Source organism: Scyliorhinus canicula, chromosome 13 (assembly GCF_902713615.1).
Source record: "Scyliorhinus canicula chromosome 13, sScyCan1.1, whole genome shotgun sequence".
NCBI lineage: Eukaryota > Metazoa > Chordata > Chondrichthyes > Carcharhiniformes > Scyliorhinidae > Scyliorhinus > Scyliorhinus canicula.
The window spans coordinates 141,027,561-141,047,360 of record NC_052158.1 but is presented as its reverse complement, the minus strand read 5'-3'; the positions used below and the strand labels follow the sequence as shown (position 1 = coordinate 141,047,360).

The window sequence follows — 19,800 nt, the reverse complement described above, 5'->3', positions numbered from 1 at the left end:
GTGTCATTACATGAGTCACATTGTCCCCTTGCTTGCTTTGTCCTGGGTTGTGCTTCCCCACCCCCAGGTTTCTTAAGTTCAAATGCCAATCACTGGCGCAATGGTTTACACACTTTTCTCTAATTCACCAATGTTTTCATTGTTCTGTTTACTTTAGTCTTAACCGGGTTTGAGACCAATAACAAATACCAAATTAAGAACAGCCTCGGCCAACTGGTCTACTTTGCTGCTGAAGAAAATGACTTCTGTAATCGGAATTGCTGTGGAAATATGCGTTCCTTTGACATGAAGATTATTGACAACCTAGGACAAGAAGTCATGAATTTGTACCGGCCCCTGAAATGTACTGGATGCTGCTGCCCTTGCTGTTTGCAAGAGGTTAGTGCCTCGTATTTCACGTGTGGTGATTAAATTGCTAGAACATCTTTAATTTCACGTTGTATTGCTCATGGACCATGCTAAAATGGTCTACTTTTCCCGCAACTCTATCTGCTTCTGTCCCACTTCATTTGTCCCTCAGCGTTTGTTTCTCCCTTGTTGCCTATTGCTGGCAATAAAACACATTAGTCCCTCTCTTCGCAACTTTCCCTTCAACCCCTTGCACACTAATTAATGGGCCCCAATTTCAGTCGACTCAAAACTCATCTGTTCAACTATACGGAACACTGAATTCATAGGGCTAACGCCCACCAACTTAGTCAAGGTGGAGGCAGGAAGCCGACAGCCACCCCTCCCCCCCCCCCCCCCCCCCCCCCGGGCCACTGCTATTGTCCCACCTGATTAAATGCACCCCCTACCCTTCCCCAGCCATTACCAAACTCGCCACGGGGAGGGCATTACATACCAGCCTCTTTCTATATCTTTCTGTCTATCTGTTTTGTTCTCTTTCTCTGCCTTTCTATTCCTATCTGTCTCTCGTCTCTCGCTCTCTCTCTTTCTGTCTCAGTTGCTCTGGGTAGTTCTTTGCTCTTTCCCTCTCCCTCGGTCACTCTCTGTCTCTCCGTCTCACTTTGTTCCTCTCTGTCCCTGTGTGTGGCTCTCTCTATGTCTCGCTCTGTCTTTCTCTTTGTCTCACTCTCTCTCTCCGTCTCGCTCTATCTCTCTTCTCTGTTTTTCTGTCTCACTCTCTCTCTCTGTCTCTCTCTCTCTCACTTAAATCACGCTCTCTTTCTCTCAGTCTCTCACTTTCTCTCTCTCCCCTTTTCTATTGTTCGTTGGTTAAAAAGGGAAGGTTATAATCACTCAATGTTGAAACAAGTTGTCCTCGGCTTGCCTTATCAATGTTCCTTTCCCAACCTGGACTGGCTTTGATTAATGAATTCCTCTGGAGATACTTGTTCATAATAATGACACTGAGTATTATCAATTTCCTAATCTACATTTTCTTCACAGTTGGAAGTGATGGCACCTCCCGGTCAGCCAGTTGGATACGTCATCCAAACATGGGACCTGTGCCTGCCGAAATTCACCATTCAAAACGAGAAGAAAGAGCCTGTTCTGAAGATTATCGGTCCCTGCTGTGTTTGCAACTGTTGCAGCGATATTGATTTCAAGGTGATTTTTGTTTCAAACCTAACACATCTTTGATTTGATTTATTGTCACGTGTACCAAGGTGCAGAGATATGTATTGTTCCGAGTACAGCCCAGACAGATCGTCCCATACATGAAAAAACGTAGGACGTTCGATAAATACACAATGTAAATACATAGACACAGACTTCGGGTGAAGCATGCGGAGTGTAGCACGACTCAGTAGAGAAGATGGGCGGGGCACGGTAGCACAGTGGTTAGCACTGCTGCTTCACAGCGCATGGGACCCTGGTTCAATTCCCGGCTTGGGTCACTATATGTGCGGAGTCTGCACGTTCTCCCCGTGTCTGGATGGGTTTCCTCCGGGTGCTGCGGTTTCCTCGCAAAAATCCCAAAAGACGGGCTTGTTGGGTGAATTGGACATTCTGAATTCTCCCTCTGTGTATCCGAACAGGCGCCGGAATGTGGCGACTCGGGGCTTTCGCAGTAACTTCATTGCAGTGTTAATGTAAGGCTACTTGTGACAATAAAGATTATTATTATATTATGTCAGATGTGTGGAGAGATCAGTTGAGGCCATTGATCAGTTCCTTAACGGGGAGCTGAATTATAGGGATTACGAACTCAGGGTTGGAAAAGTGGATTAAAGTGATTAATAATATTGGGAAGTCCTTTTCAATGCATTAGCAAGTCAGATACGCTCATTAAAAGACCCCCTCACCAGAAATAAATTCCTCCGCCAAGTTGTGTTTCCTGCCAGCAAGCGATCAGTGTTCACTTTTACGATTGCACATAAGTAGTGCGTACCCGGTGAAGTATATTTCATCCATGATTACAATGAGTTACCAATGCATTGTTCCCTCAATGCCGGCCTGTGCTTGAGGGTGGTCGCTGTGCAAGTTGAGTGGAGGATGACCAAGGAAGGGTTAGCGGGGGAAGGGTGGAGCAGCGGGCGGGCACAGGTGGAGGGGATAGTCCAGTTGCCCTTTAACTATGGCATCTTGACCTATGACCCCCACAAAGTAATGGCAGGGATAGAACATAGAACAGTACAGCACAGAACAGGCCCTTCGGCCCTCAATGTTGTGCCGAGCCATGATCACCCTACTCAAACCCACGTATCCACCCTATACCCATAACCCAACTCTCCAAAAGAGCTCAACAGCACATGATCACATGTGGTCAGCCTTCCTGGCTCCAAGCGAAAATCCCGCCTACATCTGTGCCCAAACTGAGAGTTCCGATGGAAGGTTCTGTTCCCCTAGCTCAGTTAGATTTAAAACAGTTGGAAGATCAGCCATGATCCTATTGAGTGGCGCACTGGGGGCAAGGATCATTTGACCTACCCTTGCTCTTATTTCATAGTCCTTGTTTCGGACTGGGAAAATGTTTAATCAATACCCATGTAAGGGGCCAGTGTCATGCCAAAAGACAACTTCAGTAGATTGACATTTAACATTGATTACCTTCTCACAGGTGACAAATCTTGATGAAACCGAAACAGTTGGGAAAATCACAAAGCAGTGGACTGGATTAGTGAGAGAAAGTTTCACCGATGCGGATAACTTTGGGATCCAGTTCCCCATGGATCTGGACGTTAAGATTAAAGCAGTTATGCTGGGTGCCTGCTTTCTAATTGTAAGTATTAATCAATACAGCTTGCTGCCTTTGAAACCAATGCCTTCAGTCTATTCCATATCCATCGAGTCTGTCACTGCCCCGGCAACAGTCGGAAACTGGGCCAGTTCTCAACCTCGGTGTCACGATTGACCCAATTTAGTTTGACCATATATTCATGTCATCTCTCTTTTGGAACCATAGAATTCCTACAGCGCAGAAGTAGGCCATTCAACCCATCAAGTCTGCACCAACCCTCTCCCACCCTATTCCCGTAACCCCACCTTGGACTGTGGAAACCCACATGGACACAGAAGAAAGTTTAAACTCCACACAGTCACCCTAGGCCAGAATCAAACCCGAGTCCCTCGCAACAGTGCGAGCCACTATGCCACCGTGCCACTCCTAGTGATGCACTTCCCTCACTTAGTGGTGCACTCAGGAAGACTTTGTCTGTTTCCATTGCTAATAATTCCCATAACAAGTTGCTGGACTGTCTCCAGAGGCTTATAGCGTGAGGGGTGCCGTTCTACATCAAGCGTGGTTGACTAGGAGTCTGTGCTGCTCTTCCTGCCTGCCATTGACATGTTGTAACCTCCTCCATGTGCTCCGGTTTCCTGCCACAGTGCCAAATATGTTCAGGTTGGGTGGATTGGCCATGGTAAATTGCCCCTTAGTGTCCAAAGGTGTGCAGGTTAGATGGGGTTGTGGTGATAGGGCGGGGAAGGGATGCCGACTTGATGGGCCAAACGGCATCCTTCTCCTTCTCCACTGGAGAAGGCTAAGAGGAGATTTGATAGAGATATTCAAAAGCTTGATGGGGCTGGATAGAGTAGATAGGGAGAAACTGTTCCCTCTCATAAAATAATCAAGAACAGGAGGGCACAGACAAAACAGCTTTTCCACACAGTGCGTGGTTCCGGCCTGGAATGCACTGCCTGTAAGTGTGGTGTCAGCAGGTTCAAGAGGACATTAACTCATCATTCGAAATAAAACAATGTGCATGGGTACGGGGAAAAGTCAGGAGAAGGGAACCAAGTCATTATGCTGATTTCAAGAGGGGTTGCAGACACGACGGGCCAAATGGCCTCCTTCTGCACCCATGGTTCTGTTATTGGTCAAGGCATTGCCATGAGGAATGAACCAGGGAATGGCTGTACCCCAAACTTTTGTTGAGTTGAAAAAGGCGCAATGAGTGGAGATGCCCCTGCTGTCTGCAAAGGACAGGGTTCTGTGTGTGAATATATGTAGCCTCTCGCACACTGTGAGCCTGACTAATAATCTTCAATTGGCCTGGGGTGTTATTTTGTTTTAACAATCAGGATTGTTTTGTAAGTGCTGCCAAATCACAGACTCACATCTAATTCTGGATACGATGTTTCGAGGTTTGCAAGTGCAGGCTGGTTGGGTAGTCTGTACCTTGCTTGTGCAGTGAATAGCGGAAGGGACGTGCTGTTTGATATGGTCCGCGGGATATTGGGCTCCACAGCCTACATAGCTGGAATCACACAGGTTCTGAAATTCAGAAATCACATTACTCATTTGTGTGGTAGGCAGAATGTCTTTTTGGCTTGAGGCAGCATCCTGTAAGTAGCAAACACCATTCAAGTCACTACAACATAGCAGCATCGGTTGCTTCACCTGTTGCTCAAATCCTTGCAGAGCCTTACCCTTCCAGGATAATCTGAGGTAGACTGGGGGCTTTTCACAACCAAAATGGGTAGCCTTAGGCACAGTCACATGTTTGTATGTTATCCGGCGAGCAATGACCTGATTGAGCTAGCTATCATCCTGCAAGATGGCTTTGTTGTGTTTTATTTGAGCATCAAGTTTGCAGTAAGCTAATGGTTCAGGCCCCATTTATGAGGTTGCTGATAAACTCAGTCTTATGGCGCATGAAACCATAGAAATCTCAACATGTGTATTGACCAGTAAAGGTAGGCCTGCTGTAGACTGTAATAGAGATCCCCCGGCAGATTCTTTAACTAGCATGTCGAGGAAAAGGAGCTCAGTTGACTGTTCTATTACAAAGGTGAATTTATTACCTGTTTTATTCAGAGAATGTTGACTGGTTTAACTCCGTTGGCTGGTGTTCCATTTATTTGATGTTTTTCTGCTAATCTCATGAAGGATAAATCCTAATTACGATGTAATCACTACATTCGTACAATTGAAGGTTGATTACATCACCCTGCAGAGAGCTTGGTTTATCAGTCATGGTTCAGTGGATGGACCCTCACATCTGAATCAGAAAGCTGCTCCGACATCCTGAAGATCTGAGCTTGACTGATATTCCAGTGCAGCACTGAGGGAGTCAGAGCTGCTGGCCAAAGTTTTCCAGCCCTTCCCTCCGTGGGATCTGCCGGTCCCATCGAATGTGACCTCCTCACGCTACGCTCCCCAGTGGCGGAGGGTACGGGCCACGGTAAAGGCCGTTGACATCGGCGGGACTGGAAGATCCAGCCGATGACAGGCCACCTCCCCCACGGCACAGAGGTTGGTAGCAGAAAATCCCACCTGCTGTCTTTAGGGTGAGGCATAGGGCGGCATGGTGGCACAGTGGTTAGCACTGCTGCCTCACAGAAGCAGGGAACCGGGTTCAATTCCAGTCTTGGGTGACTTGCAGGGTGGAGTTTGCACATTCTCCCCGTGTCTGCGTGTGTTTCCTCCAGATGCTCCCGTTTACCCCACAGATGTGCAGATTAGGTGGAGTGGTCACGTTAAATTGCCCCTTAGTGTCCAAAGATGTCCAGGTTAGGTGAGACTACGGGGATAGGGCAGGGGAGTGGGCCTAGGTAGGGTGCTCTTTTGGAGGGTTGGTGCAGACTCGTATGTTTTTGGAGAGTTGTCCACAGTTCTGATGTGGAAATGCCGGCGTTGGACTGGGGTGAGCACAGTAAGAAGTCTTACAACACCAGGTTAAAGTCCAACAGGTTTGATTCAAACACTAGCTTTCGGAGCGCAGCTCCTTGCTCAGGTGAATGGCGAGGTATGTTCCAGAAACATTTATATAGACAAAGTCAGAGATGCTGGACAATGCTTGGAATGCAGGCATTTGCAGGTAATCAAATCATTGCAGATCCAGGGAGAGGGATAATCACAGGTTAAAGAGGTGTAAATTGTCTCAAGCCCGAAGAGTTGGTAGGATTTTGCAAGTCCAGGCCTGATGGCGGGGGGTGGATGTAATGCGACATGAATTCAAGATCCCTGTTGAGGCCGCACTCATGCGTGCGGAACTTAGCTATAAGTTTTTGCTCGGCAATTGAAATGAAATGAAAAATGAAATGAAAATCGCTTATTGTCACGAGTAGGCTTCAAATGAAATTACTGTGAAAAGCCCCTAGTCGCCACATTCCGGCGCCTGTCCGGGGAGGCTGTTACGGGAATTCTGCGTTGTCGCGTGTCCTGAAGACCGCCTTGGAGAACGCTTACCCGGAGATCAGAGGCTGAATGTCCTTGACTGCTGAAGTGTTCCCCGACTGGAAGGGAACATTCCTGCCTGGTGATTGTCGCACGATGCCCGTTCATTCGTTGTCGCAGTGTCTGCATGGCCTCGCCAATGTACCACGCTTCGGGACATCCTTTCCTGCAGCGTAAGATGTAGACTACATTGGTTGAGTCGCATGAGTATGTGCCACGTACCTGGTGGGTGGTGTTACCACGTGTAATGATGGTATCCAAGTCGATGATCTGGCATGTCTTGCAGAGATTGCCCTGGCAGGGTTGTATGGTGTCGTGGTCGCTGTTCTGAAGGCTGGGTAATTTGCTGCAAACAATGGTTTGTTTGAGGTTGCGCGGTTGTTTGAAGGCCAGTAGTGGGGGTGTGGGGATGACCTTGGCAAGATGTTCATCTTCATTGATGATGTGTTGAAGGCTGCGAAGAAGATGTCGTAGTTTCTCCACCCCAGGAAAGTACTGGACGACGAAGGGTACTCTGTCAGTGGTGTCCCGTGTTTGTCTTCAGTTCTGAGCACCACTGTATAGAATGGATGCAAACGCATTGGAAAGGGCATAGAAGAGGTTGACAAGAATGATTCCAGGGATATGAAATTTTAGTATGATAGATTGGAGAGGTTGGGACTGTTCTCCTTGGAGAGAAGAAGGCCAAGAGGAGATTTGATAGAGGTATTCAAAAGCCTGAGGGGGGGCTGGACAGAATAGATAGGGAGAAACTGTTTCCTCTCATAAAATGATCAAGAACAGGAGGGCACAGATTTAAAGTGTTTTGCAAAACAAACAAATGTGGTGTGAGAAACAACTTTTTCCACACAGTGTGTGGTTCCGGCCTGGAATACACTGCCTGGAAGTGTGGTGTCAGCAGGTTCAAGAGGGCATTAACTCATCATTCAAAATAAAACAATGTGCAAGGGGACAGGGAAAAGTCAGGAGAAGGGCACCAAGTCATCAGGCCGTATGGCCTCCCTCTGCATTGTAGGGATTCTGTGATTCTGTGATTAAACTGGGACCCATTTCCAGGTGGATGGGAAAGGTCCCATGGTGCTATTTTGACAAAAAGCGCCAATGCGTGTGTGCTAGTGGGAGACCGTAGCAGCAATGGTATGGCCCAGCTATCCATGCCTCTGCTATTTTTTTTATTGATCTTTTTCACCTGGGCGTAAATGTATCTTGGGACATGTTACAAGGGAGAAAATGTAAAAAAGAATCACTCTGATATTTTGATGGGTCAATGCAGTTCTATTGTGTTCAGATATGTAGGCTTGGAACAAAAAAAAGACTGTTGTAAAAGTAATTTGTTCCATCACTTGGATCCAGTCTCAGCCTGCCACTAATTTGTGTAATTCTCTGGAATTCTAATGTGACTAACTACATGCATCATTAAAATGTGACATTGTAAATGGACTGGAAGCAGGCAGAGTGTACGGTCATTTGGAGATTCTGTTGTGATTAAAGCTGCTGTCATCCCAAATCAATCTCTTGGATTGTTTCATTAGGCTCTTGTTAATTTAATTGAAGGCAGATTTTTATGACCGCAGCATGAATGTCAGTGTTTTGTTGGAGTTCCAGAGCGACTAGTGATGTTCCTCAAAGCAGTGAGACCAAGGATTCCTTATTTGACACATCATTTCAGTTTGTCACTTTGGTTCTTTCCCAAAGTTAGCATTTATTTTTTAAAAAATCAAATTCATACAATGGATGTGATGGCACAGAGTCTCGTCTCGTTTTCTTGTGGAGCTATTTTTTCACATTGGAACGCAGCCTGGCAATGTTGTCGCTCAATTTTTAAAAAAAACTTTAAACCACAACCCTGGCAACGAAATACCCTGAAGCAAAATAATAAACCTCAAATGTATTTGAGTTCTTGACCTTGAAAGCAAAGGTGAGGGGCGGAATTCTCCGCTCCCCACGCCGGGTGGGAGAATCGCGGGAGGGCCGGGCGACTCATGACACGCCCCCCTGGCGCCCCCTACGAATCTCCCACCCCCCGGTCGGAAGAATCGCCGCTTGCCGTTTTTCACGGCGACCGGCAATTCTCCGACCAGGATGGGCCGAGCGGCCTGCCGTTCCCGACCGGTTCACGACGGCGGCAACCACACCTGGTTGCTGCCGTCGGGAACATGGGCGCCAAAGTGCCGTTTGAAGCTTCTGGGGGCGTAGAGGAGAGTGAGCACCACGGCCGTGCTCAGGAGGGGACTGGCCCGCGATCGGTGCCCACCGATCATCGGGCCGGCGTCTCAAAGCGACACACTCTTTCCCCTCCGCCGCCCCGCAAGATCAAGCTGCTACGTCTTGCGGCGCAGCGGAGGGGAAGACGGCAACCGCGCATGCGTGGGGTGGAGCCGTCAGCAGTCGTGACGGCAGACCCGCATGCGCGGGTTGGAGCCGGCCAACCTGCGCATGCGTGGCTGACATCACATAGGCGCCGCCGTCGCGTCATTCTCGGCGCGCCGCTTCGACGCAAGCGTCAAGGCCCGGCGGCCAAGAGTTACGGAGATGCCGCTCCTAGCCCTCCGGGTGGGGGTGAATAAGGTGAGAGGAGCGGCCTCCGAGGCCGTCGTGAAACTCGGCCGAGTTCGCGACGGCCTTCCCGATTTTTCGCGGGAGAATTCCGCCCGAGGAGAGTGGAAAATTTCTTCCGCCACTTTTCATGACAAAATAGCAAACCTGTTCTCCAGTGCAGACTTTGTTTGCACTGGAGTGCTGAGCTTGTGGCATTTGAGTGCTACAGTGAGAGTTTGGTGACTGAGGGAATATAAGGGTTCATTTTTATTTAAAGTCTAGTATTTCTTTTATTTAGTTAATTAACTTAAAAGTTTCTGTTTGGTCTATAAGAAGGTGAATTTTGAATCAGCTTTAAACAAGGTTCTACTTGTACTTACTTGCAGCTGGAGCTTGTTAATTAGTTAATTGCATTAGGCCAGTTTTCAGAGGCTAGAGTCACAGCATAAATAGGAGCTAGTTACAGTGCAGACTTTGTTTGCACTTGAGTGCTGAGCTTGTGGCATTTGAGTGCTGCAGTGAGAGTTTGGTGACTGAGGGAGTTAGGTGAGGAGGGAGTAAGGTGCTCCTTACATTTCATTTCCTATATTTATCAAAGAGCGTGAAGGGAGCCAGGAGTTTAGAGTACAGCTGACTGGAAGCAGAGTCGGAGGGCGGACGTCCAGTGGTCCACGGGGCAGCTAATTCTGTAAAGTAAGAGGGGATGGAGGTTAGGGCAATTGCATGCTCCTCCTGTAGGATGTGGGTGGTGAGGGAAACCACTGGTGTCCCCGCTGATTATACCTGCGGGAAGTGCACCCAACTCCAGCTCCTCAGAGACCGTGTTAAGGTACTGGAGCTGGAGCTGGATGAACTTCGGATCATCCGGGAGGCAGAGGGGGTTATCGAGAAGAGTTACAGGGAGGTAGCCACACCAAAGGTACTGGACAAGAGTAGCTGGGTTACAGTCAGGGGAAAGAAAACTAACAGGCAGACAGTGCAGGGATCCTTCGTGGCCATTCCCCTTCAAAACAAGTATACCGTTTTGGATGCTGTTGGGGGGGATGACCTACCGGGGGAAGGCCCCAGCGGCCAGGTCTCTGGCACTGAGTCTGGCTCTGGGGCTCAGAAGGGAAGGGGGAGCATAGAAAAGCAATATATTCAATGGTTAGGGGAATAGATAGGAGATTCTGTGGTCGCGAGCGAGACTCCCGAAAGGTATGTTGCCTCCCGGGTGCCAGGGCCAGGGATGTCTTGGATCGTGTCTTCAGGATCCTGAAGGGGGAGGGTGAGCAGCCAGAAGTCATGGTGCACATTGCTACCAACGACGTAGGTAGGAAAAAGGGTGTGGAGGTAATAAACAAGTTTAGGGAGTTAGGCTGGAAGGTAAAGGCCAGGACAGACAGAGTTGTCATCTGGTTTGTTGCCGGTGCCACGTGATAGCGAGGCTAGGAATAGGGAGAGAGTGCAGTTGAACACGTGGCTGCAGGAATGGTGTAGGAGGGAGGGCTTCAGGTATTTGGATCATTGGAGCGCATTCTGGGGAAGGTGGGACCTGTACAAGCAGGACGGGTTGCATCTGAACCAGAGGGGCACCAATATCCTGGGGGGGAGGTTTTCTAGTACTCTTCGGGAGGTTTTAAACTAATTTGGCAGGGGAATGGGAACCAGATCTGTAGTCCAGCAACTAAGGAAGCAGATATTCAGGACGCCAAAGCACGTAGTGATGCAGTGAGGAAGGTTAACACTGACAAAGGAGAGTACTTGCAGGCAAGGAGATGGGTTGAAGTGTGTATACTTTAATGCAAGAAGCATCAGGAATAAGGTGGGTGAACTTAAGGCATGGATCGGTACTTGGGACTACGATGTGGTGGCCATCACGGAAACTTAGATAGAAGAGGGGCAGAAATGGTTGTTGGAGGTCCCTGGTTATAGTTGTTTCAACAAGATTAGGGAGGATGGTAAAAGAGGTGGGGGGGTGGCATTGTTAATTAGAGATAGTATAACAGCTGCAGAAAGGCAGTTCGAGGGGGATCTGCCTACTGAGGTAATATGGGTTGAAGTCAGAAATAGGAAAGGAGCAGTCACCTTGTTGGGAGTTTTCTATAGGCCCCCCAATAGCAGCAGAGATGTGGAGGAACAGATTGGGAAACAGATTTTGGAAAGGTGCAGAAGTCACAGGGTAGTAGTCATGGGTGACTTCAACTTCCCAAACATTGAGGGGAAACTCTTTAGATCAAATAGTTTGGATGGGGTAGTGTTTGTGCAGTGTGTCCAGGAAGCTTTTCTAACACAGTATGTAGATTGTCCAACCAGAGGGGAGGCCATATTGGATTTAGTACTTGGTAATGGACCAGGGCAGGTGATAGATTTGTTAGTGGTGGAGCATTTTGGAGGTAGTGACCACAATTCTGTGACTTTCACTTTAGTTATGGAGAGGGATAGGTGTGTGCAACAGGGCAAGGTTTATAATTGGGGGAAGGGTAAATACAATGCTGTCAGACAAGAATTGAAGTGCAGAAGTTGGGAACATAGGCTGTCAGGGAAGGACACAAGTGAAATGTGGAACTTGTTCAAGGAACAGGTACTGCATGTCTTTGATATGTATGTCCCTGTCAGGCAGGGAAGAGATGGTCGAGTGAGGGAACCATGGTTGACAAGAGAGGTTGAATGTCTTGTTAAGAGGAAGAAGGAGACTTATGTAAGGCTGAAGAAACAAGGTTCAGACAGGGCGCTGGAGGGATACAAGATAGCCAGGAGGGAACTGAAGAATGGGATTAGGAGAGCTAAGAGAGGGCATGAAAAATCTTTGGCAAGTAGGATCAAGGAAAACCCAAAGGCCTTTTACACATATGTGAGAAATATGAGAATGACTAGAGCGAGGGTAGGTCCAATCAAGGACAGTAGCGGGAGATTGTGTATTGAGTCTGAAGAGATAGGAGAGGTCTTGAACAAGTATTTTTCTTCAGTATTTACAAACGAGAGGGGCCATATTTTTGGAGAGGGCAGTGTGAAACAGACTGATGAGCTTGAGGAGATACTTGTCAGGAAGGAAGATGTGTTGAAAAACTTGAGGATAGACAAGTCCCCCGGGCCTGACGGGATATATCCAAGGATTCTATGGGAAGCAAGAAATGAAATTGCAGAGCCGTTGGCAATGATCTTTTCGTCCTCGCTGTCAACAGGGGTGGTACCAGAGGATTGGAGAGTGGCGAATGTCGTGCCCCTGTTCAAAAAAGGGAATAGGGATAACCCTGGGAATTACAGGCCAGTTAGTCTTACTTCGGTGGTAGGCAAAGTAATGGAAAGGGTACTGAGGGATAGGACTTCTGAGCATCTGGAAAGACACTGCTTGATTAGGGATAGTCAGCACGGATTTGTGAGGGGTAGATCTTGCCTTACAAGTCTTATTGACTTCTTTGAGGAGGTGACCAAGCATGTGGATGAAGGTAAAGCAGTAGATGTAGTGTACATGGATTTTAGTAAGGCATTTGATAAGGTTCCCCATTGTAGGCTTGTGCAGAAAGTAAGGAGGCATGGGATAGTGGGAAATTTGGCCAGTTGGATAACAAACTGGCTAACCGATAGAAGGCAGAGAGTGGTGGTGGATGGCAAATATTCAACCTGGAGCCCAGTTATCAGTGGTGTACCGCAAGGATCAGTTCTGGGTCCTCTGCTGTTTGTGATTTTCATTAACGACTTGGATGAGGGAGTTGAAGGGTGGGTCAGTAAATTTGCAGATGATACGAAGATTGGTGGAGTTGTGGCTAGTGAGGAGGGCTGTTGTCGGCTTCAAAGAGACATAGATAGAATGCAGAGCTGGGCTGAGAAGTGGCAGATGGAGTTTAACCCTGACAAGTGTGAGGTTGTCCATTTTGGAAGGACAAATATGAATGCGGAATACAGGGTTAACGGTAGGGTTCTTGGCAATGTGGAGGAGCAGAGAGATCTTGGGGTCTATGTTCATAGATCTTTGAAAGTTGCCACTCAAGTGGATAGAGCCGTGAAGGCGGCCTATGGTGTGCTAGCGTTCATTAGCAGAGGGATTGAATTTAGGAGCCGTGAGGTAATGATGCAGCTGTACAAAACCTTGGTAAGGCCACATTTGGAGTACTGTGTGCAGTTCTGGTCACCTCATTTTAGGAAGGATGTGGAAGCTTTGGAAAAGGTGCAACGGAGATTTACCAGGATGTTGCCTGGAATGGAGAGTAGGTCATATGAGGAAAGGTTGAGGGTGCTAGGCCTTTTCTCATTAGAACGGAGAAGGATGAGGGGCGACTTGATAGAGGTTTATAAGATGATTAGGGGAATAGATAGAGTAGACAGTCAGAGACTTTTTCCCCGGGTGGAACACACCATTACAAGGGGACATAAATTTAAGATAAATGGTGAAAGATATAGAGGGGATGTCAGAGGTAGGTTCTTTACCCAGAGAGTAGTGGGGGCATGGAATGCACTGCCTGTGGAAGTAGTTGAGTCGGAAACGTTAGGGACCTTCAAGCGGCTATTGGATAGGTACATGGATTAGGGTAGAATAATGGAGTGTAGGTTAACTTCTTAAGGGCAGCACGGTAGCATTGTGGATAGCACAATTGCTTCACAGCTCCTGGGTCCCAAGTTCGATTTCGACTTGGGTCACTGTCTGTGTGGAGTCTGCACATCCTCCCCGTGACTGCGTGGGTTTCCTCCGGGTACTCCGGTTTCCTCCCACAGTCCAAAGATGTGCAGGTTGGGTGGATTGCCCATGAAAAATTGTCCAAAATTCTATGATTAACCTAGGACAAAGGGCCTGTTCTGTGCTGTATTTCTCTATCTATCCATACCTACTTTTTTTTTGAACAACTTTTTGTTGAATACGAAACAGATAATGTATTCCCCAAGTTGGCTCATCCCCCTTCAGGTACTATTTTCTAAGAGGCTGTTGGCAACCATGGACTCCCATTGAATTGGTCCATGATGATGCTTGACAAAGCACTGCAGCGGCTTTCCGATACCATCACTGCACCTCAAGACATTGGTTCAGTGGTAACACATTCACCTCTGCGTCAGTCAGTAATCTGTGAATTCCCATCCTGCTACAAAAACATGAGCACATGTAAGCTGGTGCTCCCGTGCAGCACTGCAGCTAAGAGGGATTTGGGGGTTCTTGTGCATAAATCACAGAGCATGCAAGATCAGCTGGTTATAGGGAAAGCAAATGGAATGTTGTGCACTGTTATACGATCGGCCTTGTTTTACATAATTGGGTTACAAGTTTTTAAAATATTGCCTTTGAATGAGTTAGCCTTTGTTTAAATGGAAAAAGCCGCAGATTCTGATATAATTTGTAACCAATCAATTTGCCATAACACTTCTGATTTATATGCCTGTAGGCTCTTCCCATCATTCTGCCTCTGTGCCAGGCATATGTCCCTCTGTTACAAATCATTGAAATGAACATCTGAGTAGAAATTGATTCCATGTATGGACCTATCTCTGAAAGGGAAACCAGTTTGGACTGTGCTCAGTGCTTCACAAAGCAGGGTGATCAATCTCTATTTTTCCCACTTGTGGCTGGTCATGGCAATAATGACCATCAAGACCGAGCCAGTCAGTGGATAACAAGGATGCTCAGCGAAGCAACAGCTTGAAAGTGTTAGACCCTGTGTGGCATCAATGGTGGAATTCACAACGTCCGGTATGCCTGCAGTCCACGGTGACATTTGTGATCCCGACAACAATAATGTGCATTTATACAATCTTTAATGTAGACAAACGTCACAATGAATGCACTTTACAGCAACATAAAATGGTTCCAGTACTCTGGACGGTTGATAATGTTATATGGAGGGGGGGGGGGGAGGTTGGGTCATTCCTCAGAAGATCTAAACAATTTCCGTGCCATGCTAAAGCAACACTGCCTGCACATTTTGCAGATCACGGAGCGTTAAGGAACCCAGTCGGACCCAGGGTGGGTAAACCATCCACAGGGCTTCTTCCTTCCACTGACGTATTCGGAGTGGCGGCAGGAAGGCAGCAGGATCTTTTCCTGCCACCCTCATGCCCAAAACAATGCCACACCACCAAATTCACCACAGGGGATGGCACTAAATGATGTACCCATGGGCACCACCTCTCCTACCACATGAATCCTTTCCAATGTAAACAGATGCTTCCTGAAATGAAAGACGCCACGGTCCCGAGGACCATAGGCTTCTCTGGCCTATTGAGAGAGAGCTGACTGGAGGTGATTTAACCTGAGGGTCACCACACCTCAGCCGAGGGGCAATGTTGAGAAGGCGGGGCCTTCATGGATAACCTCAGCCAGGTACAGGAATTGGATCCATGCTGTTGGCGTTGCTCCGCATCACGAACCAGCGTCCGGCCAACTGAGCTAACCGACCTAGATGTTTCCATGTAGTCGATGTCAACTGAGAGGTTGGAGCTCCTACTTACCCTGCCTGATGCACCTACTCAGGCTGTTCTGCTTTTGGTTGATGTGGTGACTGTAATGATTCCCAGTCAGTCTGCGATGTTTGTCTCTTCAAGACAACTGTGCTTGTCCACACTTACATACGCACAGTTGTTTACTTGGGTATCTGGTGCTGCAGAGACAACAGCAGCTTCTATTTATGTAGCGCTTCTAATGTTGGAAAACATCCCAAGTCATTTCCCAGGCGAGTTATCGGGAAAGCATTGGCACCAAGCCAAGTAAAGAGATGACAGGACAGCTCAAAGAGGCAGGTTTTAAGGAGCACTAAAACTAGATGAAACGGTTTAAAAACAAAGGGTCTCCCCTTTAAGACGGAGTGGGGAGGGGTTTGTTCTGTCAGACGTTTGTGAGTCATTGGGACTCTCTACCCCAGACAGTGGTGGAGGAAGGGTCTTTGAATATTTTTATGGCAGAAGTTGATCGATTCTTGGCTAACAACCTTATGGGGGGAGAGGTAGGTGCAATGTGGAGTTGAGGCAACAGTCAGATCAGTCATGATCTTATTGAATGGTGGAGCAAGTCGAATGATCCACCCCTGCTGATAATTCGTATGTCCGTGAAAGAGATCTACCCTGCCGATCTAGTGGCACTTGCGAACACTAAAACTCAGTCGAAATTTGAGTTCAAACTTCTCAGGTGCAAATAAGAATAATTTCTTGCCTCTATTTGATTACAGTTGAGAATCATTTAAATCTTATTCTCTAATAAGTCCAGCTAGCAAAAAGGACTTAAAGAGAAGCAGCTTGTACACAATTTAACTTTTAAAATAATTCAGAGATGGTTTCTTGCTTACGGCAAACAGCTTGCATTTACTTCAAGTGTTAGAATGGAAAAGTGAAAGTATAGAGACAGCAGAAAGTTTAGATCAAAGTATAGAATGATCCGGATAAAAATGGCTGTACGGACCCTCATGGTTATACTAAATCATATCAGTCTTTAGCCATCTAGCTACACCCCTATGTAATCCTAATTGGTTTGGGATAGAATCAAATGAGTTTGATTTGACGGTTAGCTGTCAATCTTCAATGTGCAACATTAGTTTTAATTGTTTCATGTCTGAATATTTGTGCATGTTTTGGAATGCGATTCTGTGCTGTTATCGTGACCAGCTTAAACTGGTCTTCTGCTGACTTAGCTGTTATCTGCATTGTGAACAATCGTGCCTTCATATTATTATGGCGTTGCTATGGTGTTGCTCTGTCCTTGATCTGACAGCACAAGTATAGTGTCAAACTGTCTTGCAAATGTGCTGTTTTAATCTATAATAGAATTATGCTGTTTCATGCTGTTTTGTGATCTGTATGATCTGAGATGACCTGAGGTCATGGGTGAATTTAAAATGGGTATTTAAAAACTGGGGCTTAATATTTACCCTAAATAGCTATCTTTTACCTATCAGTTGTATTAGAAAATAGTTGGCTTTTACAGTCCCTGCATTTGATGAATCGAAAGAATAAGTGAGATATATCGCAATAAGATAAAAGACACCACTAATGCGATAGGATAGGTAAAAGCGCAAAGAATAATTCATTCATATTGTCATTGCAGTTTCAAAACAATAGAGTGGGCAAGCATTGCATTGCAGGCATTTCAGCAAAAATTATTATAATTCTTAAAAAATCATTATTATAAAATAACAATTAATCAATTAATCAAATTTGATTCTACTGATTCAGTATTAATACATTATCAGTATGTTAACCATGCAGTCAAATAATTGATTGATCAGTAACATTTCAACAATAATACTTCATTTCTGCTTCATCCAATGGTGGTGCAGTTGGGTTAATGTTCTGACAGTTGGGCCCTTGCATTTAGCGAATAGTTCTTTGGTGCACTTGATACATTGGTATGTTATGTAAATGATGAATCCAGCTACACAGGAGAATAAGATTATTCTTACTGTGGACATTCCAGTGTGTCCCAACCACCCACAAAGTTTATCCCAGAGAGAGGTAACTTGGGGTGGATCAAGTTTTTGATTTATTTTTGGATATGTGACGCCAGATCTTTAACTTGTTGTGAGTTATCTGGAATGAAAGTGCAACACTCCGCACCAATCAGGGCGCAGGTGCCACCTTTTTCGGCTAGCACATAGTCAAGTGCCATTCGATTTTGTAATGCCACCGTTCGAACTGCTTGCATTTCATCAGCAATCTATGTTTTGTATCATGGTTGTTATTTTATTCAATTCATTGCACATCCTTATTTCCCAATAGAAAGGAATAATTCTAGCATAAATTGCATCTCGTAAGGTTATGTAACATTTATTTCTTCGAGTGGTTCGTTCCGAAACATAAGGGAGATGAGGAAGATGATGGATGGCAGGTACTAGGTCTCCTAAATAGCAAGATCCTGACCAGTGTTGTGGGAGCCAGGAATATGCTCTATCATCACAAACAAAATAAGTTTCATTATTTGTGATGTTACGCATGCCTGTTATTTTTGAGGACCGTTTAGTTCTCTGTAATAAATTTTGTGTACATTTATAAGCTGTGTTAACATCTAAATAATTAGTACAAACACGATTGCCCATTTTCATCCCTTTAGAGTGATTACTAATGAGGCATATTGATCCTTTTTGTTTAATATTAGTTGGGAGGCTAACATATTGAGGGGCCATCCTGAAAAGGTGTTTAGTGGATAGCCTGCAGATTTCCATAAGTTAATACATTTCTGTAAATAAATCTTGTACCTTCCTTTTTCACATGAATATGCTCCAGAACGGACTACTATAGAGCGAGGGACAGGACACTCTGATAGATGTATCATTCTGCTCTTTCTGAGTTAGTAGGGGCAGCAATGCATACCCAACAATTGGAAATGTTGACATTTTTAGCATATATCTTAGATGTGTAAAGGAATATGTTCTTATTCAGTTCTGGTACAACGTTTACAAAGCTAATCAAATAACTGAGAATGAATATGACGGTAAACATTTTACAGATCTTAATATTTATATGCGCGCTTCACATGTGATGTGGATTCAACTTTTCTTTCCTTAGTATTGCGTAAAACATTGATGTACGGATATAAAAAATTGATATAATTACATAATTCAGTAATAAACTATTAATAATAATAATTTAATGTATACAAATAAAATTATTATATAGTAAAATAACTGAAGTTTAGTATATGATTTAGTAATAAATTATTAATAATTCACTAATAAATGAATAATAAGGCAGTAAATAATAGTTCAACAGTTACTTTCCCATTTTGATGTTATTGGCTAGTGGTGCAGATGAATAAATATGAACCATGGGGATTGGTGGGGCTACGGGTAGGCATGCATCAGCCAAAGTATCTGATCAGCAACATTAGTACGTAAATGATAAGTCCAAATATGCAAAATAGGAAAATACTCTTAATGATGTTAATTCCTGTGCCACCCAACCAATTGGAAAATCAACCCCAAAGAGTGTAATCAAAGGATTGGTCAAGTTTTTTCTTAACTTTGCATTGGATGTGAATTGCCAAGCCTTTGACATCTCCTGGATTATACACAAAAGCCTGTTGAAAGGGTTAATTTTCCTGCAGAAACAAAAAGGGGTGTAGAGCTTGGAATGATGCCATTCACATCTTTCTCAAACATTTTTTTAAATATATGTCACTCAAATGGACTGGGAGTAAAAGTTGTATTGCGACCAAATTCCCGTTATAAATTGTCTTAGAACAATGTGTTCTCTTGGAACACAGATTTGCTTTTAATAAAAATTGTGTGTTTTTTTAATTAAAAGAAACAGCTTCCACATTGTCTGAAGTTTTAATTTTCAAGCTAATTTTAAAAATTTATTTTAAAATATCAAACACAGTAACATTGAATATATGACTGAACCAATCTTGCGCTGAATGTACTTAGTTTTCTGTAGATAAATTTGTCGACTCTGTTAAAGGAAGCACAGCTAACAAAATATGTTAACATTCAATATGGCAACATTCAAACTAATGACAGTTTTCTCAAGTTAACAGTTCTTGGCAACTTTTTAGCGATACATGACTTGGGGCGTTTCTCTGTAGCCAGGAGGCGGGCCTTCATCGTAGGAGACCAGTTTGTAATCATGAAATCTGAAACTCGCAAAATGGCGTCTTCAACACGAGAAAGGAATTTCATATCTCTTCTGGACAGATTTGTCGTTAACAGAGGAGGAGAGGCAACGATTGACGTGTTTTTTTAGCAGTTTCGGTTTCAGACTAAGGTCTAGGTAGGATCAAGTTTAAAGCTGCAGACAGTTCTGGT

At 45.3% G+C, this 19,800-nt stretch overlaps 1 protein-coding gene across 2 annotated transcripts in view; it reads left to right on the top strand.

Moving 5' to 3' along the window:
• LOC119975811 (phospholipid scramblase 2-like) overlaps window positions 1–19,800 on the top strand; it is a 100,752-nt gene that overhangs the window by 68,177 nt on the left and 12,775 nt on the right. For both annotated transcript variants that reach the window (XM_038815685.1, XM_038815686.1), the window contains exons 5-7: window positions 158–378; window positions 1,393–1,554; window positions 3,008–3,169. In XM_038815685.1, coding sequence (XP_038671613.1) covers window positions 158–378; window positions 1,393–1,554; window positions 3,008–3,169 — 545 coding nt within the window. The remainder of the gene's footprint in view (window positions 1–157; window positions 379–1,392; window positions 1,555–3,007; window positions 3,170–19,800) is intronic.